Here is a 25,690-nt window from a genome sequence, read left to right as displayed (position 1 = left end):
CTGGTAACCACTTGTAGTTCCAGAGAGACTAATTCACTCACTAAATCCAGAATTGGAAGCTGAAAACCTCTTTGATATTTTAAAGTTGAAACACATTTATCAGATATTTAGAAAATACAAGGGAAACGGGCATTTGAAGGATCTTCCACAAATTTTGAGTTGGGTTTTCAAGGTTTTCCTTTTTTTTATACTACATAAAGCAAAATAGTAAAATAACTTTATTTAAATAGCGTAACTCCTGACTTACAATGATACAAGAAAAACAAACAAACAAAAAAAAACCCCTAAAGATGTAGATACACTTTTTTTTTTTTCCTGGCTGGAAAACAGGAAGGGACCTTAGAAGTCAGCTGGAGTTGATGTCCAAAGGTTACATACAGATATATATGTTTGCAGTGTATGACAGGATTTATGTGGTCTGTCAGACTTCCTATGAATAATGCTTGCTATGAGCAATGTCACAGTAAATGACATACAATGGTTTTTGAAATAAATGATAGCAGTACTTTCAGGATTTGCTTGAATTTCTTCATTGTCACTGGCATTTTGTAGGATCACACATCCCTCTTTCCTTCTGGAAGTCAAGTATAATTTTTTGCAAATGTATAAAGATTTTGTCTTTCAAATGCAGTGTGTGTATTTTGCTGTTATTCTCATTCAGTCTTTTCTTTTGCCCCCTACGTGAAAAAGCACATGCAAGTGAAAACTAGCTGGTAAAAACTGATGTTTTTAAAACTTCATGTGTATTCATTTACAATTACTATGTAAGTATTCTCATTGCTATTATAAGCAAGAATATGTAAAGGCCATAATCCAAATATCACATTAAAGACCTCCCTCATATATAAAAATTTAAAAACCACCGTAGCAGGAATTTTTAGCATTATTATTCTGCCTATGAAATCTGTAAATCATGTCCATATGCTTAAAAAGCAAGTCATGCTGAACACGGTAATAAAGGCATTTCAGACTTCAAAGAGACCATTTCTCTGCTCTATAACCTTCCCTCTGAGAAGGTCATTTAGTCATAGGTTAAGAGCTAATGACATCAGTCAAAAAACAGATCTGCTGTGAATTTTGTATACCTCATTTAAGTCTTCTGAATTGTTATAGTAAATATTAAATTCTGATGTGTCGATATGAAAGATAACATAAAGCATTTCTATTTTAAAGTTTTTTGAACATTTTTAAATGGATAGAAGAATCTAGAATTTCTCAAATAAAATAACATTATGGGTTTTTTTTAAATCGTCATCTAATTCTAATTTTCTGCTCATGTTTCCATTTCCACTCAGAGTCTCCTGTTAGCCCTCCATTTTCCATGTAAAGGATTTATGGCTATGCCACAGTGTTAGTGATATCTGGATCTTCTTGGGGCTGTGGCAGTGAAGACCATCAAGCAGCACTGGCATTCACAGTGCTGTGCTTAAACTCTTGATCTTTTCCATATAGTATTTCAGTGAAATGTTACAAATATGCGGTATATACTCTAGCTTTGGTCATCTTCTAATCTTACAGGAGAGTAGGATGAAAAAGAGAAGCATGCTGCAATGCAGAGGCTGCCACAGGGCCTAAGGAGCAGAAGATCTGCTAGGATGCGGATTTATTGTAAAAGAAAGAAGCTGTAAGATGCCTGTCCTGCAAACACAGGAGTGCACAAATACAGCTCAAAAAGTAGGTGGGTCAAGTTTTCCCTTCCAAATATGTTTCCCTATCCTTTCTTCAAGAGGAGCCAACAGAACAGGAAGGGAAGAATGGCCAGTACTCATACTAAACAAATTAGTTTACATGGCTGGTGAAAAAATATTTTCATGTTCCTATGCAGATTAAGTATGAATCTGGTCAATTCAGAGCATTAAGGTGTCTCTGCTTTCCTGCCCAGGGCAGTGCTGTGCCTCAGGTGAAATTAGAAGGGATGCATCCATCATGCTGAGTTTCAGGGGAAGGCTACGGGACTGCAGCGCTGTCCTGGTGTGTGTGGCATCCTTGAGTACAGGATACCAGCGTGCACAAGAGTTTCCCCTTCCCATACCAGCCCTGGCACAGTGTGGGTGATCACCTCCACGTCATTTTGTGACCTGGTGGGCTGGAGGTAGCTGGGTGACAGATTAATAAGTTAACAGAGAGAGAAGTAGTTGTGTGAGGAGGTCCTGTGCTACACTGGGAGGGAAAGAGCTGAGGGTGAAGTTGTGTGCGTATATTCACACATGTGCATGCACACGTGCCCCAAGATTGTTACTCTGCAGAGGTCTGAGTGTGCATTTCAACTTTGTGTACTGGAGTTGACAATCCTATTTAAAGCATGAAAAAATACATTCATAAGGCTTCTGGAAATCAAGGCTAACAATCTCTAAGGAGCAATGAAGTTATAAACTAGATTTAAGTGTGCTGGCTGCTTAGGTCACTCTTGTTAGTGAATGCCACCACAAGCACCTTCCTTTTTTCACCTTTGCAGTAAGCCTAAGACCTGTTCTGAATCCACAGGCTGTCTGGCACACTGCTGCTGCAAAATAGAAATCCCTCACTGGTAAAAGACACTGTAGGGGATTAAATGTAGATATAACACTGGATTTTATGTTAACCTTCAGGTGTGTTTTTGAAGATCACACATTCTCCTTTGAGCATGTTTCTGCCAAAAAAATTTACACAAACATTTAACAAAGTGATCTGCAAGAGTTAAGCACAAAATGTTGCTATGCACAGCAAGATCTCACTCTTTTTGTTTGGGATCTTCAGCCCCGAGTTAGACCTCCAGGCACAGGTCTGTTTTTCAATGGTTTAGGCATGAAAACCTCAGAGCAGGGTTCACAGTGGTGGACAGTGATGGTACCTTTCTAGCCTGAGTATCCTAATGGCTATAGCACTCTTCTGGGTGTAAGGTGACTCATGTTCAAATCCCTCCATGCCTCAGTGAGAAAGGTTTTTGAACATGGTTTTCAGCCTTTCAGTAACTGCTTTATCTAAAAGTCTTCTGGACTTGAAGCAGACTTATTTGTCTCTCGGGTTGGAGCCATTCTGTTTTATGAAAGAAGTAATATTAACTAGTCAGGACAGAAAAGTGAGGAAGCCTCCACAGATCAATGCTGATGAAACTCAGGCATAATTAATGCAGGGTTACAGGTGCTGAACTTCAATTTAATAAAAGCTTGGAAATGCAAAAGCTTAAGCTCTTTCCACAGAATTCAGCTGTGCAAATACTGTTGTATAGTTTCATGCAAAGGTATATTTTTACTCCATATGCCTCTGGTGCCACCAGTTAAATGTCTGGTTTACCTCTGCAGCTCCCTTACTTTCTGAGGGATATCCTAATGGTGTAGCCTATTGTCAATCCAACCACAAAACTGGGGTGCCCCCAGCTGAGCTGGGTGAGAAGTGATGGGCAGTTCGTTCCTTTTAGGCACCCTTACATAGCTCAGGGACTTCACCCGCCATGTACATGTGTCAGAATTTAGAGCCTCTCGGAGGAGTGAGGGAAATATGAGGATGTGCTGCTACCAAACTGGTTCACCTGGGTTTGTGATCTGGTCACATTTCCCTCGTCCAGGCAAAGCACATGCTAGTTTCATGTGGCCTTTGCTCTGGAGGAAAACCCTCAGCAAGCGAGCCCAGTGAGGACCAGGAGGTAACCTTGCTGCAGGGGCTCCACCTAGCATGCTCACAGGGCAGACTGTGTAGCTTGGCCAGAGGAACCCAGGCCAGTTCGCAGCACAGATAACAAAAGCAGCCTGCTGGTGTGTTTGCACAGACCTAGATCACAAACGGCTTAGGAAGCGCTCAGAGCACTCATACAGGGTCAAATCCTAAATGGCTTACTCAAACAAAAGACACTTTAAATTGTTTGGTGCTTTGTCCAAAATTGAATCAATTTTACAGGACTGGGTCTGATATTATTTTAAATCAATCTATTTTTTCCCTATAGAAATATAAAAAAGAAATCTCAGGTGCACATCAAAACCCCATTTTCTGTTCCCTGTGTTGTGTCAAGCTCTCCATCTCTGCAGTGGTGGTTTCATTTGCTCTATTCCCTCCATTCACAATGCAATGTCGAACTGGAGAATTCAGCAAAGTGGAGAAATTATTCAGTCATCAAGACCATCACTTCCAGTTCAGGATTACTGCTGACAATATTTTCTCTGGGCTGGCCCAGTCCCGACTTCAGTGGCTCAGAAAATAATTCTGTCCTTGTATTTGATTTGGGTAAAACACTGTTACTCAGGCCTCACACCAGTGAAAGGAATTTCAGTGCAAAAGAGAGATTTTTATGGCATGGTAAGATAAAAGCAAAACCACCTTTTAGTGAAACATGCCTTTCTAAAAAACACTGAAGAGTTAGTACTAGTGTGGCTGTTACCCACTTAGGGAGATTAACACGTTACAGAAGAAACAAATAAATCACACATGGCTGTCAAGCAGACATGGGAAAAATGACTCTTTTTTACTGAAACGATTTCATCAAGTGGCCTTGTTTTGCCCTGGGTTTGAGCAGAAGCCAGTCCCAGTGGGACAAACATAAGAAGGCTGTACTTGAGATGGCCTTGGGGTTTTGCTTGTTTTCTTTTTGTTGGGCAGAGTTTTAAAGTAACAGAGGAAGATCAAAACCATTCGAATAACTGATGTATTTATTTTCTTATATACACTTAAATATGGCACATCTGACAGTAGTTGTACAATTAACTCAAAATGATAATCAAAGCTGGACAGTAGATCAAATAAGTCAGTGCTGAACCTACTAGAAGCCACATCCTGTACACTGAATTTCTGAAGAAAATTTCACCCAGGAACTGCATTAGCTAAGGATTCCAAGGCTAAGATTATCTAGTCTTAATCTCTGAAAGACTGGCTGGTGACCGTGACTCTTTACCAACATACCAGCTTCATCTTCCATCAAGTAACATTGAACAAGCGCTTTCCACTCTTTCTTCAACACAGCCAGTACTTCATTGGTTGTTGCTACCTCTTAGAGAACAATTTACAGTGTCCCAAAGGATTCACCTGCAGTTAGTGATTAATAAATAAATGCAGACTGGATTCATTCTTCTGCTATTAATTTGGAAGATGTTTCTGTTTACTATGGTTTGAAAGTCAGTGACAGCTACTTTGCAAAGCAGTGGATTTTCAGAGAATATGGGGAGCTCAGTCAAGGAGTTTCTCTGCTTTGGGACCCATGAGAACCTCTCTTCTCCTTTGGACAACGACAATGCCTGGAACACACTGGTTTTGCAGTTGGGCATGTTCTGGGTTGGGATGGACATTTGTCCTCACAGCTGTTTGATAAAAGAGAAAAAAGCAAAAAGAGAGAGAACATTGTAATGTGAAAATCCTTCACTGTCACATTCCTCAACTTTTTAATCTTTGAACACTGCAGTGCTGTCTAGACAACATTTGGGAAAGTGTCAGCACCCTTACAGCACAGGGAGATAAGACTTTGCTGCCTGGCAGTTTTTGTCTACAGCATTATGTCTTGCTGTTGTCCATTTTTCCACATCTATGACCTAAGCAATTCTTTCATTTCTTGAGAGCAGTAAAGTCCAGAGTGTTAGCAGTGGATAGTGCTCCCCTCAAATTCTATGAAGGACCTTAACTCACCTGACGCTTCAGCTTTGGTTCTCCAGGAATAGTGGTCATAAAAGTCCTCTGTCCAGATAACAGTAATTTCTAGAAGCCAAACTCATGATTCCATCAATCCCCTCCCACCTGTCTTAAACACAGAAGTGTCTAAGTCTCGTATTCTCACTTTGAGCTCTGCTGATTCTTTTAGCTATTTTTATACTTGTTGCCAACTATTTTATGCTTGTCCTTATTTTCAAAGCTGAACCTAAAGATGCAAAGGTTACTTCTTCCACAGCTTCTTCTCCATGAATGAACCTCTGAAGTTAATGAGAATGGACTTGTGACTGGGTACTTGGAGAAACTGCATGCTGACTATCCTTACATAAACTTTCAGACCAAGCTACTGCATGCACCGGGCTCTCTACATGGGACCAAGGCTTTCTGAGAAATTTAGAAAATAAACTAATGCATCCTGGCTTGTATCAGAGCTAGCATGGCCAGCAGGACTGGGAAAGTGATCGTCCTCCTGTACTCAGCACTGGTGAGGCTGCACCTTGAATACTGTGTTCAGTTCCGGGCCTCTCACTACAAGAAAGACATTGAGGTGCTGGAGCGGGTCCAGAGAAGCTAGTGAAAGGTCTGGAGAGCAAGTTTTATGAAGAGCAGCTGAGAGAACTGGGATTGTTTAGTCTGGAGAAGAGAAGGCTCAAGGGGGACCTTGTCACTCTCTACTACCTGAAAGGAAGTTGTAGTGAGATGGGGGTCAGACTCTTCTCCCAAGTAACAAGTGATAGGACAAGAGGAAATGGCCTCAACTTGCTCCAGGGGAGGTTTAGATTGGATATTAGGAAAAATTTCTTCACCAAGAGGGTGATCAGGCATTGGAACAGGCTGCTCCAGGCAGTGGTGGAATCAACATCTCTCCAAGTGTTCAAAAAATGTGTAGATGAGGCCTTTAGTGACATGGCTTAGTGGTGGTTGTGGCAGTTCTAGGGTAATGGTTGGACTTAATGATCTTAAAGGTCTTTTCCAGCCTACTTGATTCTATGATTCTATGAAAACAGGTTTTTTAAGAGGGCATTTTCTACTGAAGTTTTAGCCAAGAAACCTCAAAATTAGTTAAACAAAAGGGTTAGGGAAAGGCATGTGTTATAACATCTCCAGAACAATTTTCCTGCTTCTCAGTGGAATCATGGCTGGTTGAGTAAGTTTGTATGTATACAAAATTGCATTAGCTCTAGACAATCACTTGCTTTGAGGACAAAACGAATAAGGAAATGTATAGTGTGGGTACCAGCTTAGGGAACCTTTGTCCCTAGATGCCAATGTGACTGAATTCAGCAGTCGCAGAGAACATGGGATGGGTTCTACCTACCAACAAATGCAAGACTCAGTATCTCACTGTAAATCCTCTGTGTCACACAGTAATTTCAGTTATAGCACAGTTGCACATCATTCCCTTAAGACTAGGGGAAAAAATAATAAATATTGGTAGTTGGATAGCATCCTTGTCCAGATTTCTTTAAAACATGTTAATTAAGTAAACCTTAGACTACTTCTATGACGTAAGTACTGTAAATATCATCTCTGTTATTATTATCTCCCTAACTGCAGGAAGGTATTTTATCGTGGGTGGAGCTCCTAGCTAGTTCAGCACTTGCACCTCCAGTGTCTATGCAAGATAATTCAGATCTTGGAGTGTAGATACTGAATGCCAAGGAACACTTACCTGCAGGTTTCAGCATGAAATATCTTGTGTTTTAGAGAGCAGCTCTCCTGGCTCTCCCTACACAAATAGCAGCTGCAGTTCTCTTTACTTTGAAAGAAATCTGTGGGACACTTCTGTCTACAGATGCATTCACAATTTTCTTCATCAAATTCCATATGTTGCCCACACATAGCCAGCTCAGCAAGAGGAGGGAGTCCTGCAATAGCACATATCTCATTAGTGGTAAGCTTTACTTGTCTAAATCCTGCTTTTGAAGAGACTAACTCTCTCTTTGTAATCACTAGGACTCACAGGTGTACTGACACATTCTAGTCTTCAGAATTTCTGTTGTAGCTTACTGTGCAAAAAAGGACTTGAGAGGATTGGACTGATTATTTCACTTACTCTAATATCGCCATTTATTGTGGGTTGAATCCTGCAAAAAAAAAAATTTGGGGGCTGTATATTAAAAGAGTCTAATGTCAGGTTTTGGAATGCACAAATTTTTACTGGACAGCAGGTTTTAAAAAGAAAATCTCAAAAAGGATTTAGTCTATGCCCCAGATGAAAATGTACATCCATGCAAACTGTCACACTCACCATGCTATGTACTTCACTACTCGTATACTGGGGAAATTTTGCAAAAGTAATGCTGTATCTAGTAAGGTGCAAGCTGGTCTAGCACTTCAATAAGGAGCATATACACACTTCTCAGTGGAATATGGAAGAAAATACTTTGGTTCAGAAAAAAACCCCAGTCAAGTGATCACACTGTCTAATACCTCATTTATCTGCCTTCAAAATACACATCTGGAGTACAATAAGAATCTGATCCTTTGAAAAGGGACCACAGTTTATGAAAGCTTTATTAAAATGCTAGCAGCACATCCCCAGTTAAAGGTCATGGCATATAATGTGTCATTGGGAAGGTAATTTCCTGTAGTTTTACAATTAGCTTTTAGATTTAACCTATGGAATGTGGAATGTAACCTGTGTCTGTGACCTCTGCAGCCTGAGCTCTGATCTCAGTGGCCAGAAGAGGTTTGTACATTACTTGAAAGAAACCTTCATTATTATTTACTTAATGCTGGAAAACCAATATCCAGACAGAGTAAAACCCATGTCCTATTGGAAGGGAGGAATGAATCTGCCCAAAATTCTTGGAAGACAAACCTCTTCCTTGGGGTGATAAAGTCCGGCATGTGTGAAGTGGTATAGGGTGTTTTGGTCTCACTTTGTTTCAACATCAAAGACAGATTTTAAATTATTTTGTCTCAGTCACTGCCAAACACAATGTACTTTAGAGAATGATATTTAATCTGAGGAAATATTGAGTCTATGTCAACAAAAGCTATAATTCAACAAGCCACAAATTTTAAAGCTCCAAGCTGACCTTACAAAAGGCTAAGAGTTAAGAGGACTTGGGCTATTCACAGTCCTTTGAACTTACTCTGAAATATAAAGTACTAATCCTTTCTTGAGTGAAAAGTCTAACTTGAGCTTAACTACCTAACCTGAATGTTCAGATGATCTGATCCAGAGTGAGAACAGATCCTCCAGAAACCACTACGAAACTGATCTCTTGCTTATTAAAATTAGAGATTATAATCAACAGACCACTTTATAAAGTTATGTAGTTTTATTTTAGTTTGCTAGTCCAGGAATTGCTTGCCAGCTTGCATTTACTGTTGCCTTGGATGGTTTATTCTTTTGCTTGCGGCATGTAGGTTAAACCGCAAAGGCAAGGCTTCCTTCTGTATCTGTCTGCTCTAGTACTGTGTTAATTTTATTTTGACCAGTACAATTTCCTGAGAAAAACAATTTTTTAAAAACCTTTTGCAGGGCTTGGGGAAATTTTATCTACTCTTAATGTTTACTGCTAGTTTCTTTAGACTGACGCAGTTACCCCCCAGAATATTTCCTACAAACTTCTTTGACAGATTACAGTCTTCCAGGAAAAGCAGAGGGATAAGGGAAGTAGTCTATACTTCTATGAATTTTACCCTTTTCCATTTCCTTCCGCAGACCTAAAGGGTTATACGTGCATACTCCTGAGTATGTATGGCATATCAGTTTGAAAGCTTCCTACATAACTTAATATTATTGTAAAAACTAGTCAAATACTTTCGAAGGTCATATAATCTTTTGCCCTGACTACAGCTAACAGGCAGGACTGATTTTGCCTATCTTATTCGTGGTCAAGTCTGTTCTTAAGAATTTCCCACAATAAAAATTTAGCACCTTCTCCATGCAATATATTCCAGGGCAATTCTTTTCAACAGTTCAAAAGTTTTCCCTGCTTCACATCATACAATTTAAGGCCCGCGTAAAATAAAAAATTATCCAGGGTATCTACTTCACTCTTTTTAATACTTTTCTATTTCTTGTTCAGATTGCTTCTACAGAGAGAATAAAAACATCCAAGCAAAAAAGCAGGAGATGGGGATAAGCAAATACAAGTGTTTATTTTCAGATGAGTTTCTACACTCTAAGCCAAATCTGTCTAGGGATGTGGAATCAAAACTTAACTCTCTCAATTAAAAAATAGGACAAAACCATAATGAAACAAAACCAGCATGAAGATAGTAAAGCATAAGTGTCCATCTGTAATTTCATCTTTACCTTCTCTTCTGTTGGGGTGCTGTACATCTACAACACATTCACATTTGTCACTATCCCAGATCCATCCATTATGACAAAGTTTGTTGGTAAAGGGGCATCTAGAAGAAAAAAAAAAAAAGAACAAAACCAAACCCAAAACCCATAGGAATTAAAAAAAAAAAAAAAAAAAAATAGGAGCATCAGTGTAGTCATTTGGCAAAATGAGCCTGCTGGTACGCTGGGCCTGTCACTTGTACTGCATGAAGCTATGGCATCTGTGTGTGTTACTGCTGCGAAAAGAATACCTTGGGACTGGGTGGTTTTGCTAACAGGGCTGAGCTGTCTGGCTCCCAGCAACTAGAAAGAACAGGTACAGCACATATTTCAGATTACATCATATCATATTTTGGATTAGATGTGAGATGACTTTTCTCCAGCCAAAGAGCCTGAAAGATGCAAACCAGGACTGGACCAGAAAGTGAAAAGCCATGATTCACATGACGCTTACCTGACATGCCATGAGGTTTGGGAGAGGGCTTTAGTTTGAGCACAGCACTCAAGCCCGCATGTGCCCTGCCTAAATAACGCATGAAGAGAGTTGCTCATGTCAGCCTGAAAAAGTATATGCCCACATACCTAAATAGCCCCAGTGGAGCATAGTGATAATATGTGCACTTGAGCTCTCACTCAAGCACCTAAATGTCTTAATGCCTCCAGATGCTGCTGAACTAGCCTGTTATTTGTTGAATTCTGGCGTCCACTCACTGCTAATTCACAAGGTTTAGTTGAAGCTTTCTAACCGAGAGTGACAATCAAGTTATTGAGAAATACTGGTGGGATAACATGAAGTGAATGGACCATTATAATGACCAAATCAGAACAAAATATTTTCATACTTTGGATGGCACAGGATGTGCAGAAATTGTAAATGAGGGAACTTACCCATCTTCTTCTGGGTACTGCACAGATCTTCTTATGATGGCATACTGATGGCGCTGGGTATTTGATAGACACTTACAGCCTGTGTGATTAGCAATTTTGATTGGTACGGGCTCGGGAACACTTGTCAAGGGAACCGAGATCTCAAAGAGCTAGGTGGGTGAAATAACATTTATTTTTCAGTTTCCATTATACTGTTAATATTTGGAGTTTTAATTCAAAACCTCTTATTGTTTGCCACCACTTTTCCCACCCTTGCTCTTTTTCCAGAGGTAGTTACCATGAGCCAGTGGGCACTGAGGGTTTTGAAAAGTAAGCAATGCCCACCAAGAAAGGAAATTGCTAAAATGGTGGTCCCAGTACTCTATTGCCAGCTATTAAACACCCAAGAGCACTCAAAATTATTTGCAAACACACTCAAAAGTTCTTCTGAATGCTCGGGTCAAATGGAAAATAGAGGGGTTGGAAACTTTGTCCTCAGTTATATCATCAGTTGAATTTCAATCGCTTATGGAGACAGCTATTTAACTGTCCTAGAGTATAATCACAGCATGCATGTTTAGTGGCCTAATTTCACCTCCGCAGCCTCTGCAGAGAGGTAAGAAACAGGAGTAAATAGAGTTCATTCCACTTCAGCTGGGTTCTTGCAGGGAATCACCCTGGAAACATCTCTCTCTTGATTATAGCAGGAGCCTAAGGAACCAAGCAGCCTGAATTTAGTGCATGCAGATTGCTTAGGCTGATCTCCATTTAGCCTTGTGGAAGCGCTGGTTCCTTGGGCAGCAACAGGTCAGAGCTGCTGAAGTGACCCACCCCCCACCTGTACCTTCCTCAAGCCAGCTTTCTTCCCATGGAAATGAAGGCATATACAGGGTACGTCTTTGCGTGCCAGCATGTCTTGGCTTAACGCTGCAGTCACATGTAGGCATTGAAGAGTATCCCTAAGACAGACTGCTTGGACATTTGAATTTAGGTGTCACAGTGTCTGACTTCAGATGACATGAATATCCTTCAGAGGATATTTTATGACAAGGGAAAAAAGATGATATCACTAATATGGGAGTAATTCCATTCATTTTAGAGGAGTAAATCTGGACTGATGGTGGCGTATCCAGGAGTGGGACTTAGCTGGGGACTTTTGAGGGAATGGTTATTTTGAAGAATGCTGAAGGAATGTTACACTCTGCAAAACTGCAGTTTTTCAACAAACTTATAAACTGCTGCTTCAAAGCCACATAAATAAATAAATACATTTTAGCCTGACCTAGCTCCCTGAGCTGACCAGATGTCTTTTGTGTGTGGCCAACAGCTCATAACAGCTTTCTCCTTCTGGTGTGGAATGAAAGCAATTAGTGAACATTGACGCAAGAAGGACAGGCCCTGATTTATTTTACTCAAGCTATATTCCAGTACAACTAGACACAGTGGAATTAGATTCCAACAAACCTGAAACCAATACAGACATGAATTTGACTTGCTGCCCATAAGGACTTCAATTTTCTTTTATTTCAACTGCCCTCCATCTTTGTTCTGATTTAAAGAAAAGCCTTTTTCATAAGTAAAATTTAATGCGTTACTCTAAGTCAAAAGGTGTTATCAACTATAAGTAGGGATGCACAAAATGAAGATTAATCAAGGAGGACCAGTCTCCTGTGCTCCTTCTGCAGGTGTGAACACAGCTGGTTTCATCTGTAGTGCTGATTGAAAGTACTAAACTTGGAGCTCTGCTCAATCACCTACTGGAGCAAGATATCCCTGTACATAGGTGCTACAGGAAGTCTACAGAAAGAAACTTTCTGGCTATTCTCTTTATGCTCACTTTTTGGCATTGGTCATTAAAACTGAGGTATTGGTCACCTGTTGTACCTAAGCAGTAATTGACTACTGTTTTAAGCCTTTCATTTCCAAAGTGACTTGTGATTTGGCACATTCAGATCATGAGGTATTCAAATTGAGAGCATCTGGTCTGTCCTGCTGAAAATGTCTCCTTTTTAGGTTGGCAAAACTGTACATCCAAAATTATTAGCCAGCCTTTTTGGCACTGATGGTAATTTTGAAAATGCAGCATTTAGACTCCTGTCTCACACAGCAAAATTTTCCAGAGTCTTTCTTAACCCTTTGGTGCAGAGGATTCCCATGAGCTAATATGCTTCAGAGGTCCCAGGTCCAAGTGACAATACACTAAAGAAGGATTAAACTTCTTAACATCACGTGAGCCTGCAGTCACTTTCTCAGGGCCTGATTTTCCATCTGTACACATATATATCCATTTTTAACATTGCAACATGAATGTAAAATTGCCATTGCACATACCTGCATTCACTCTGCATGGATAAAATTTAATTCTACTGTTTGTTATGATAGTGCAGACAGATCTTTCATAACAGGATCTCTGAAACCAAACATCCTCCTTCCCCTCCCTTTTTGGATGGCCAGCGTAAAAAGAAAACAGATGAATAGCCTCATTTACCGTTTTCGACACGTAGGTTGTACTTGTATTCATGCAGCTCAGACTCTCCTCATTGCAGCAGCCCCCACATCTGAACACATTCACACAAGGAGGCTTGAAAAATTTGTTGGTCGTTGTACCCAGCTCTTTGGCAACTTCCACACAGGTTTCCCTTGGCACACACTGAGTCTTTTGCCATTCCTCATCTATGACTGGAGAAAACACCATTTTTATGAGCAATCATGGCAAAGTTAAACCTCTGATTAGTGAGGCAGAAGCATTATATAAATAAAAATTAAGTGCTGGCAGGCCATTTGCACTTACTTGGATCGATTTGCACTTACTTGGATCAATCTAAGGACCGGAGAGAGTCTGAGTGCAAAATTATCCCAGTAACTTACACCAGCTGCACTGGCAGAGAGGTTTTTGCATGTATCCGCCTTTAGCTTTCAATGCAGATGACCAAAATCTCCATTAATTCCAGTGGTTTAAGTAGAGCTGCATTGATTTCCCCTGGCTGAGAGTCAGCTCCACGGTGACTGACAAAGCTGGCCACCACCCCGTTCTCCTTTTCTCCAGGGTAGACCTCTTTATTGTCATTTTATCCTCTCTTTGTGTGTACCCCACCACAGACTCAGCAGAGCCTGGGCCTGACTGCAAGAGCACATTAATGATTAGCAGATTCTGGTCAGAGCGTATTAATACTCCTACTGGATGTCAGCCAGCAAACACTGTTTCCAAAATGTCTGATGAAATCCAAGACAAAGACTCTCACACCTCAGTACCATCAGGGGGTTCAAGTCTATTCAAAACACTGTGGCATCTTTCAAATACTGAGTTGTTGTGGACTAGTAATTTATTTTAGATTGATCTGTCAAATTCTGACTGTGAGAAGGAAAATTCATTAACTGACTGAAGCAGAGGGAGAAAACAGTGACATTTATATAATATTATCTGAAGTCTTGTTAAGAGGTGGCCCTGCTTTTTTTGGCTTTTGCTTACCTGTTATGGAATTACTCAAAAGTCACCAGTGCTTATGCTTTAGTCCCTCTTAAAATCACGAAAAACATTTTCCTGTCTGCCCCCCTCCATCAGGGTTCTGAAAGATCAAAACAACTTCTATACTATCAAGACGATTGGTCTCCCATTGCAGCCCACCACCCTACTACTGTGCAAGCAGTGCATACATTCACAGGGAAGTTCTGAAAGAAAAAAAAGTAAAAAATTCTGGAGCACTTTTAATCTACATGCTGTACTTTTTCTTCAGGCGAACATTTATTTCTCTCTTTCCTACCTGACTTTCCTTTTATTTTTAACTTTTTCTTCAACCAACTGTGTATATTTAAATCAGTTTGTTTATTCCTGCAAAGTCCGTCCTGAAGGTTGATTCACTCCACTTTCCAGTCGTACAAAAAACACAAGAAATAAGAGCTTGGGGTCTGAATTACGATTTTACCATAAATTAAGAGAAGAATCACTAAAATCAATAGAACTTTATGTAATGTTTTAGGTAATATTAGTCTATCAAAACAGCAATCTAATACTAGGACTTAAAATAGAAAATAAACTGTTTGCCAGGCTCATTAAGGTATGTGCATGTAATCACTTCAGATGTCACTTCAATGAGTATAAGCAGTGATGACCTTTCCAACTGCACACGTCCTCAGTTTATTAACCACTTCTTTAGCAGAAGGGCTGTTATAGGAAGGGGCGGTCACAAAAAGGTGGGTGTCACATTTTGTTCAACCTGGTATTTTTGGTGAGCAAGCACAGGGCAGCTGCTGAGATATTTGGCTCTGATAGAGAGTCTAGCTTGAGAGCACTGCAGTCCTAGGTGAGCTGAGCTGCTCGGGGAGGCTGTGGTTAGACACAGTGACATGAAATTTCCATGTATTTATCTTTAAAGCTCTAGAAAAGAGGAAGAGAAACTCCTGAATTTGCCCTGCAGGAGTTTGGGGTGCTGTGGAAGATGGTCTAGCAGTGAAGCAATGAGCAGCCTTGACCCAGCCTTCTTGTCAAAACACTTTACTAAAACAAAACAGATGCCCTTGGCAAAAAGGTCATTGCTTAATGACCGGAAAGGGTGTGGGGGAAAAAAAATACATGTTTATAAGCTTGTTTTTCAAAAGCAGCTTTAGTACCCTGAACATATTAGAATATTAGAGCAAAAGTAGTTTCTGTTCTGGGGTAATTCCACTTTGGATGGCAGAATGGAGAAGATGACCTGTTGGGCTTTTTTTAACCTAACTTTCAGTGCCTTGGCTTTGAGAAAGCTAACATCTCTGTGTCTAGAGTTAGACTTCTAAAGGGAAATTAGGAAGTGACTTAACGGCTGTTCCAAGCTGAAAATTACATCTATACGACAATAGTCATCTGACTTTATTGCCTGAACAGTTAAATTATTCTGCCACTGAAAAAAAACCCCATTGCAATATGCAGTTCCTCAGTAAAATTTGGTAACATCCTCTGTTGTCTTGTTGTTTTGACAATAGAAATATTTTGATTTTTCAGAAATGCTGGTGCTCACTAAATGAGCAGTGGTGGGCAGAGAATTATGGGACTTGACACTGGCTAATACTTCTAATAACTCAATAAATTGTTAATGTCTCTGTGTAGACTTGTACAGCTATGTAAACAAAACGTTTCTCATTAATTAAAGCCATTTTTATTGTTATTCCAATGTGTATTTGATTTAGTTTTTTTCTGTACAAGATTTCTATGAGAAGTTTAAAACCCTTTTCAGACTGGCACTCAGCTGCATTTCTGTGCTGTGGCTCAGAGAAGCAAATTAAGGCCTTTGCTGGGCCATAATTTAGCTGAGTAATGGTGTGCAAATATGGCTGTGGTTATTGTGAAAGTGTTATTGGAACAAGATCAGCAATATCTGGTTTCCCCAAAGGAAATTGATATGATCATATCACTTCAGGGTAAAGACTGAACAAAAAAATTACTAGCTTGGTCTATCCTTCATTAGTCTACAGGGTAGATTTGCTGTAGGATATCCATTTGCTAGACCAAAGTGTAGTAACTGAGTCTTTATGTCTATGAATATATAATGCATCTTGAGTCTTTCACCTAGAAGGAACAATATTAATTTTTGCAGCAGATGAGGGAATAGATTGTGATTGCCTGCATTCAGATGTTGGTTTCTTGTTTCAAGATTTACTTCTTTCTTGACACACTTCCTCAAATAGATTGATATTAGGGCAATACCTTCTTACTCTGCAATTCTGCTGCTGATGCAGTGCCTTATATCAGAGCACACCTAATAAAAGAAAGGGATTTCTATGCCAGTGGTAAAGCTTGTGTTTCTGCCTGCAAGCAAATTCTGAGATTTAAGACAATGCTGCTGGCTGGTCCCTCGGTCAGCCATTCCAACCTGTTCTTTGCACATTGACTTCCCCTCCACTCTTTGAGCTGACAAACCTATACATAATGCATCTTCTCTTTGGAGAGTGTACAGAGAAAAGTAAGTCTGAATTGGACACAAAACAGGGAGGCATACTCAGGCTGCTGCCTGACATTTTTTCGTACGAATTCATTTCCCAGGAATGCCCACTGTTGTTCCCAGTATGGGTGTATTCTAGGAAACCCTGGTACTTAACACTTTACTGCAGAAGAATCAGTGGTCCTGAAGCCAGATCAGACTCAGCTGCAGACCTGCACCTACCTTTCAGTGTATCGATGTCATAGAAAGCAGCAGCAAATCTGGTAGAGCGATGTGATGCAGAGCGGGAGTCTAAATTGGCCAGACTCTTAAGTTTTAGCCTGCATTTCCACAGCTTCCAGTCCTCAGAGTGAGTGATGCGAAGCAGCTCTTCCAGGCTGGATGCTCTCCTGATCTGCTGTTCTGACTGCTCCAATGCTGACAAAGATGTCCTCTGGAAGGGAAGGGATAAGTTAGAAAGCCAGTACCTTTACAGCCTTCCACCAGTGCAGCACATGGAGCGCTTACAGAAAAGAGCAGCAGCCAAGAGTACTTAGGAAAACAGTAGCACACAGAGATGTCCCAGGGTTTGATAGTGTCCAGCACCACAATGATCTGCAGGATTTGTGTCCATATAAAGTGTGAAGGAGGGATATCCACTTCCTCACCTTTTCCATCGCAGGCCTCAGAGCTATTTGACAAATGCAGGGTTTGCTGTTCCCTGGTCTCCAGGGAACCTAGCAGACATCAATGGCATTGCTGCTGCTGATCAGCCTCCGCTGGCTGGCCATGCGAGTATGAATCCCAAATCACCCCTATAGACAACCTGAATGAGTTCAGCTGGTGAGCACACGTGCCTTTGCAGCAAGCCACCTCCGGTGCCAAAACTCTGGTGCCAGCCATGAGACATCGCTGTACGGTGATACAGCTGGAAGCCGCCCAAAGTGCAACAGTTTATCCATGTGTCAGGCAAACACAGCATTCAACGTGCTGCAAAGTGCAGGATGCACCTGCCATTCCCCATCTGACTACTGTTTGGGTCATGCCCAAGTCGGCCAAAGTGGCCTCAAGTCCAATCTCAGCACTGTGGCTGCGCAGCAGCATTAAGGACAGTCATTGCATCTTCCACCTGAGTGATATATGTGACCGTTCCCTGCTTTCAGGGAAGAACACTCCCTACAAAGACCTACACCGTCAGTTTAGCATTGCTATTCTCTTAAAAAAAATACCTGTTTAATGAAAACTTAGTATTGCACAGCACCCCAGAACAATAGTGGTGTCTTTGCTGCTGCTTTCTGACATCTATGTTTGTGTGTTTATCAAGACATTGAGTATTTATTTCCACTGACTCACCCAGATCTGCTGAAAACTGTTGCCTTCAACCCAAGTACAAGATTATCATTGTAAACGGCTGTGTTGCACTGGGCCTGTGCTCCCAGCTAAACTCTCTGGTATCACACACAGTATCATGTAGTTGACTGTACTTTTTGACTTGCCTATAAAGAGCTGCAGTGCCAGTAATCATAAATAAAATGGCAGTTCTTAAAAGCAAAGCTGGACTATAGGAAACTGGCAAGGAGTTGTGTAGCAGTCGGAACAGCTAGCAAGTGAGTGCTCTGTATAGAACTGGGGAAGGGGTGGCGGAAAGAGTCACCTATAAAAGGAACATTTTTAGATGAGATCTGAAACCTCAAGCACTGAGCACATCTGTTATTTGTTATTAAAACATCTGTGGCATTTATTTTACAACGACACAGATGTTAGCCTGTAGATATGGGCCAAGTTCGTTTTTGGGTAGTTACCTTCTACTGACCTAAAATTCCCTATGTAGTTAAATTAGAATAAGTTTTTTGCTCTTCTTTATGCCCATACAGAACATTGTATTGTGCTCTAGCAAGCTGCCATGTTTCATTATAGAGATGGCCGGTTTTCATAGGTGAATGATGTCTCATGCACTTCATATGTGGTGAAAACTGAAAAACCCATTTCAACAGTTTTGGACAAATAACTCAGAAGAAATGTGAATACTTAGTACCAGAAACTGAATTTCAAGATAGTTTTACAAAAAAGCTATCTGGAATTTTGCTGATCTAGGAAAGATGAATTTCAACTTGAGGTCAGTGCGTCAACACTCATTTGTTCTAAGAACCGCAGCTTGTATTCACACCCATTCACAAACTGTCTCCTTGACCTTGCAAAACATGTGAGTGTAGAACTGGCACTGGCATGGTAATGGGAGCAGAAATATTAAAATTGAACTTTAATAATCATTAACAAGACTCTTTTTCTCTCTTTGAGATGTTCTAGCTGAATCAGCGTCTTCTGAACGAGACAGCATTGACAGAGAGCCTGTAAAATGAGATGACTGTATTCTGTAAATTAGAAGATACATCCCTGCATTCGTTGTAAGAGTCACTGGCTTAGGACTAGCTTTTCCATTTCTTCTACTCTAAATATCAAGAGTTGTTATTAATGATTATTGTATGAGCAAAATAAATTTTAAGCCTAAGTTGAAAGGGTACAGAAAAAGTATACATGCCTCTACATGGTCAGCAAACATCTCTGGGTTTATCTAAAGCAAGAATGTGTATTAGTTTAAGGATTTTTCTATTTTTAAAGCTGTACGATTTCCTAATGTGGTCTGAACACACTGAAATTAACTAACTCATGCCTTCACAAGTACTATTGTGTAGAAAGAGGAATGAGTTATATTAGTAGAAGTCATTTTTTATACCAAAAAAATGCATCTCCAATAGGATTTGAATTCTAGTAATAATAATTTAAAAAAGTACCTCTGATATTGATGCATCATAGTGGCATTGACAAATTGCCCAGCCAGCCCAGGATCAAAAGATCATGAAAGGTATCAGTGTGGTGGATCTTTGGTCAAATCAATCTCACCACGGTTATCTGGGGTATAAAACATTTGAAGACAAACACCTCATTTTGTTCCAATCTACCTAAGAGCCAAAACAGGAACAGTAAATACCACCTTATGTCTTTGGTTTGACTCTTCTGAGACTACTACAATAATGTCACCTAAAATGTTCTTCTAAACACTTGCTAGAGCACAAACTGTTCAGCATCCAAAAGGACATTGCTCATCTTTATACACATTAACTATAAAAGTAGCTATGCACAACTTAAAGACATTCAAAACTAAAAGCTTAGAAAATTAAAAGAATGTGCAAAATGCAGCAGCCCCAGTCAGCAGGGCATGGCCTTACTACCTCAGACACCAAAGACTGAACTGCTCCAGTTGGGCACCCTCTTGCTACAGCACAGCAGCACTGGCTAGTGTGTTGTCACAAAATCTTCCCAAGGCATTAATTTCTGGTCATCCTGCAGCATCAAATGAAAACACAGAACCTCTTACAGTCTCAGATAATGAAGATAATCAGAGGGCTGAAGCACCTCTCCTACAAAGGCTGGGAGAGTTGGGGTTGTTCAGCCTGGAGAAGAGAAGGCTCTAGGAAGACCTCAGGGCAGCCTTCCAGTACCTAAAAGCAGCCTACAAGAAATCTGGAGAGGGACTTTTAGAAGGGCAAGTAGTGATAGGGCAAGGGAAAATGACTTTAAACTGGAAAAGGATAGTTTTACCCTTTTTTTTACAAGTTTAGTAGATGTTAGGAAGAAATGCTTCACTATGAGGGTGGCGAGGCACTGGAACAAGTTGACCAGAGAAGTTGCGGATGCCCCATCCCAACTTGTGTCTTTTGCATGCTCACAAAATGAACAAATTACCTGTGGAGCTATATCACTGGAAAGCTCAAAGTATCCTCAACTTTTGGTACCTATAAATGTACATACACCCTTTAATCAAACAAATACATAATGTTATTGCCTACAAGAAATGTTCACATAGAACTCATCAATAACAAATATCAACATAGTAAGTTTAAGTAGTTCATTCTTACCTCTTCCATTTACTGCTGCTATTAATATAATTTTTCTAAATATCTTGTCTAAGAATGGATTTCATACCCAGAGATAAATATCAGATTCATATTTAAATGAAGTTGCATGTTTTTTGTAACACTGACCTCTCATATGTTCCAGAACATTCAACTCAAAGAGGAGTATTTATTTTCCTCCATTCGGGCTATGAGCAACATCATTGACATCAGGAAATGATAATGTGGGTTAGCACTGTGATTTTTGGATAATTACAACTTTTGTCCTTCCAAAAGAAACCATAATGGATCATCTATCTTCTTCCTAGCAATCTCAGATGCCAGAAAACCCCTAAAAGTAGTTAGCATTGGAAAGGAATGAGAAAAAACAGTGATACATGCAGTAGCCTTTCCCACCTTGGATGCTGTCTTAAATCAGGCACTGAGTTCATTCCCCATTGATTTATGCTAGTGAAATACTTGGCTTATCATGTCACACAGATGCACAGTCCCACACATAATCTGCACTGTTTCAACTAGGCCCCTTCTTGAGAATTAGTCCTGACAATCTCCTATCAGGTGTTCAGAAGTTTGTGCCTTTTTCTCCGTGCTGAAGAAGTTCCTAGGTTTCCTGCCTGAGAAAAAATATCCTACCCTTTGCAAACTGATGTCTACAGAAACCACATGTGCTGATACCCCTTTTTAGCATGTGCAGCTCTTTGCAGCATGACATAGATGGCCTTTGCATTAATGCTGTGTTTCAGGATCTCCTGGAAGTATTTTGAACAATGGAGGAAAGATGTGTGGAATACGATAGTGAAAGAAAGACCCACTGAAGTTCTAAGTTTATTTGAGGACCTATAGCACAAACACATGCCTAGGACCCAAAATTAATACTTTTATTTCTTTTTAAATTCCTTTTTTTTAATTTTCAAAATTCATTCTTCTCTGCCTCATAGTCTTTATCCACAGTGGGATATAAATCTCTGCTTAAAGCTGAACACATGTAAGAGCTCTTCTGAAAAGGAGTGGTTTTCTGCATTAGGGTCACAGATACTATTGTGGGAAGAGCTGCATAAATACCAGTGGAAATTCAACATTATCACTGTGTCTGAGGCCAGGACAAATGATTAAGGAACCTCTAAATAACCTTGCACTGTTTTATGATCCATCTTCTCAGCAGTTAAGCAATCAAAGAAGGTAATAGCTTTATCTTGCCAGGGAAAGCAGATTGTAGCTGCGTAACAGAGTGATGACTCTCTTAATGCCCTTGTAACACAAACATTACCCAAAAGGTTTAAGCTAAGTTCAGACTAAATCTTTCAAAATAAACCAATGTATGTGTGGTAGTTCTTCATGAAGTGAGGGCATTTGGACATCAGCAAAGGGTGCTAGCAGCATGTAAGGGCATTTTGAACCTTTATGTGAGTGTTTAGTGCGTAGTACAGCAGTAGCAGATGCATTCAGCTTGAGAGAATTCACATAGAAGACAAAGACTGGACACAACCAGGAGCTAAATTCCCTCTGTTTCATTGATGCCCAAAAGCTATTCTCAGAACTAGACTCAAACCAGTTTAAATACTAGGTAGATGATTCATCACCACATGACAATACCAAGGAACTTTCCTGCTGTGTATGCTACATTTGAAAATTACCTCCTTTTCTTCCATGAAGGCATTTTCTTCCCCAAGGTGGTCTTATGCCATGAGCTGCTCATAGTCATGGGCTCATCTTGCAGAGACAGAGTGCCTACAGCTGCCTGCCACTCCACAATCACTATAAATAAAAAAGATCAGATCCTATGAGTTTTCATCTGACTAAATATGAACTGAGTATCTGAGACTCCTAGTTCATGGAGAAAAATAGGTCTATTGGGAGCATGGTCATCTCATTATAAAGTCTGTTTGATAAACTGTTCCTCCAAACTGCCTCTTTTTCTCTGTTGATGCTGAAGGAGGAGCCAGCAGGCCACTAGCTCAGCAGTAGTTAGGTGACCTGAATCCTGTTCAGCTGAGAGCAGCCAAATGAGATGAAATCTCCTGTCCTTATCCAAAGCACAAGCAATTTATGAGGGACAGCAGTCCCTCATAAATTTTTCTATTACACAAATATAAACAACCAGGAAAAGCAACTGCACCAGGGTCTGAAGGACCTGGGACTGGCTGGAGGCCAGCAATGGCAGCTGCCGGGACTGAGGAAAGAATTTCAATTCCTGCCTCAAAGCCATGGGGTGGCTGCCCAGCCATGCTGAGGCTCACAGCACACAGACTGTGAGCTGATGTGGCCAGGGAACTGCAAGGGAGTTCCTGTGGAAAAGTCTTGTTCTCTCTGGGCAGGAAAACAGGATAACTCCTGCCATTGTGAGGCCAACACAAAGATCTACAGGGTGTCTGAAGGTCTCTTATTTGGCCATTTCCCTGGTAAGAATGACAAGCTTGTGTGGAGTCTCTGCAGTAAGAGGAACTTCTTTTGAGAATTTTCATCATTATTATTAGAATTTATATCATCATTGTGACTTCTAGGAGTATGGGGTCAGGTACAGACACAGAATAAAAAGATGATTCCTAACTTGATGTCTACAACCAAAATAAAGAATGAGAGAAATCAGAGGAAGGCATTCACCCAAAGGGAGTACCAGGGAAACACAGAAAATACTGCTCAGAGTGATGGGCCATGAATTTGAGATAGCAGGGGCTCAGCCATTGCCAAATTTTATCATTAAAAAAATATTGTCTATAATACAGCATCTTGTATCCTTGGGGTGTTGCGTAACGGGTAATAGAGAATCTGCAGCTTGAAAACATCAGGCTTGCAGGAGTGACTTACTGCCTTATCAACAAGCAACTGAATCACCCTATAAATATTTAGCATGAGGTGTCTTACTCTACCACATGTCTGACACATAGTAGTTTGCACTAATTCTATCATCACCATTATATTTCATTTCTGAAGAGAGAAAAAACATCTGCTTTTCAGCAGCTCCAATAAAAGCTGAATTTGGATTCTCTGTCAGCTATGAACTTCCGATATATGAAGTCCCATCCCTGACTGTATCCCCTCTGGAAGCCTGATTATCTGTGCATTATAACTGCACAAATAATAAGTTATTCTTAATTATGGTGAACATGACCACAAAACAATGAGGTATTTTGACTTCCTACTAATATTTTTCCCTGAAATGGATGGGTTTGTCATGGGATTTTTCAGACTATTACAGTCTTTGCCGTCATTATCAGAGGCATGGATGAAGTTTCAAGAGCATGCAACACTTCATTCCACCTTAAAATGGTGACTTTGTTTTTAAACAAATACCCAAATCTGTTCTGGTACTTAGAAAACAGTTTAGGCTGTCTCAGTGCATTGCCTTGTCCAGACTGAACATTAACTTGATTATCACAGTTACAGCATTAATAGCCTGGAGGGTTGCATTAGACATAAGATAGTCAAAAGAAGCTGGGGTTTGGGGACTCTAAGGCAAATTACCAGGGCAGCACCTTTTGTTTTCCAAAGCTCCCTCAGCGAATTACTGCCTTGATTTTCCTGCTAATATTTTCAGCTGTGCCCACTACTAGAGCATTTTCTGCAACTGCACCAAAAGGAGACTCCATGTAACTCTCACCAGCAAAAAGATACATCAGACATGTCACTTGGCTGTAATGCCCAGACAGCTACTCCTGCTGTGTGTGTGGAGGACGAAATGGTACTCTGAGTGGAAAGCCTGAAGCTCACATCTCTACACTCATCAGTGCCTGCTTACCCAGAAAAAGCTCAAGGACTGAAGAATAGGTACAGGGAAAAAGTTTTGATTCCCCCAACTACAACCTAGGTGAAACCTCTCCCCTGCCTGCCTTGAGAGTTAGAGAGTGTTAGCCCTGGCCATCCATCCTCTGAGGAAGGGTGGCTGTATGATCACACCAATTCATCCTGAAGTCTTGTGTGTCATGGCTGCTGAAAGAAAAACTGCATAGAACCCTGTCCTTTAAGAAAAGCAGTGGAGAATTGCCAAAGCATGGAAAGAAGTAGTGACAAATATGTTACTTGTAGGTTTGGGAGAAATGTAAAATGTAAAACTAGTAGTTTGACCGGGTATTCTATGAGGGGGCAGAGGGCTTACAGGGAGACCTTTATTTGAGACCGTCACATTTCTCAGTGATACAGATGTGAGGTTTGAGGGCCTCTTTTGGTAAAACTGTGTCAGAACAGCAGTTGACCAAGACCCAGAAATTGTGAAGCAGTTTTTAGACTGCTCCACCTCTGATGTTAAGTGTGGTAAAAAGTTCTTTCCAGTCTCCCTGAGCTCCAGTCTTTCTTCCAGTGAAGACAGGAGACTCACCCATTTCCTAAACTTAGTAGTCAAGGTGGTGGCAAACACTTCTACTATAGCTGAAGGTGATATGTATTCATAAGTAAATCACATCAGCTACCCTATGGCTTCAAGAGAACAGCTATTTCATATTTTGAATGGCCTTTTGAACTACAGTAGATCTTTCGTGGTGCTACAGCAAACAAATCGGACTTTAGCAGCATGCTTACATTACCAAAATCCTCAGAGATGAGAAATTTTGGATCCTGTATTCTTGATGTGAATGAACCAAAATATTCAAAGCAAAGAACTGAAAACATTTGAATTGTACATGATTTTGTCAAAGCATAAATCTCAGAATATTTAATATTCTTTTTCATGCCCAAAGCAATCATAGACTGATAGTATTTTATCAAAATACCTCTCACAACTATAGACCTTTAGCCAGCTAAAACTTCACAGTGAAATGAGGGAGGCTTTTCCCAAGCCATCAAACATTTTGAGAATTAATTACAAGTGTCATTAAACAAATATTTCTTCCCATAGCCAGGCCTTTTGACTCTTGTAGAAAACATCCTCACAGCAGCTGAATGTCATTTTGAAGGTAAAAACATTCTCTGTGCATCATTTTGTGGCAGAGATGGAAAAGCCAGATGGGCAGATGGAAGAAAAGAGTAGGTCTGCCATGATCATAGAATCATAGAATAGTTAGGGTTGGAAAGGACCTTAAGATCATCTAGTTCCAACCTCCCTGCCATGGGCAGGAACACCTCACACTAAACCATGTCACCCAAGGATATGGAGTTTCTTCCTCTTTCAA

The 25,690-nt window shown here is 40.4% G+C and overlaps 1 protein-coding gene across 1 annotated transcript in view; it reads right to left on the bottom strand.

The window, feature by feature from the left end:
* Positions 1-5,137: 5,137 nt before the first annotated feature.
* VEGFD (vascular endothelial growth factor D) overlaps positions 5,138-25,690 on the bottom strand; it is a gene marked incomplete at both ends in the record, with an annotated part of 28,194 nt that continues 7,641 nt past the window's right edge. The window contains 6 exons of the mRNA XM_080613763.1: positions 5,138-5,264; positions 7,280-7,475; positions 9,881-9,978; positions 10,802-10,950; positions 13,269-13,459; positions 16,918-17,128. Coding sequence (XP_080469889.1) covers positions 5,138-5,264; positions 7,280-7,475; positions 9,881-9,978; positions 10,802-10,950; positions 13,269-13,459; positions 16,918-17,128 — 972 coding nt within the window. The remainder of the gene's footprint in view (positions 5,265-7,279; positions 7,476-9,880; positions 9,979-10,801; positions 10,951-13,268; positions 13,460-16,917; positions 17,129-25,690) is intronic.

Source organism: Psittacula echo (assembly GCF_963264785.1).
Source record: "Psittacula echo genome assembly, chromosome: 3".
NCBI classification, from domain to species: domain Eukaryota; kingdom Metazoa; phylum Chordata; class Aves; order Psittaciformes; family Psittacidae; genus Psittacula; species Psittacula echo.
The sequence above is the reverse complement of the archived record's forward strand: the minus strand, read 5'-3'. Positions and strand labels throughout refer to the sequence as shown.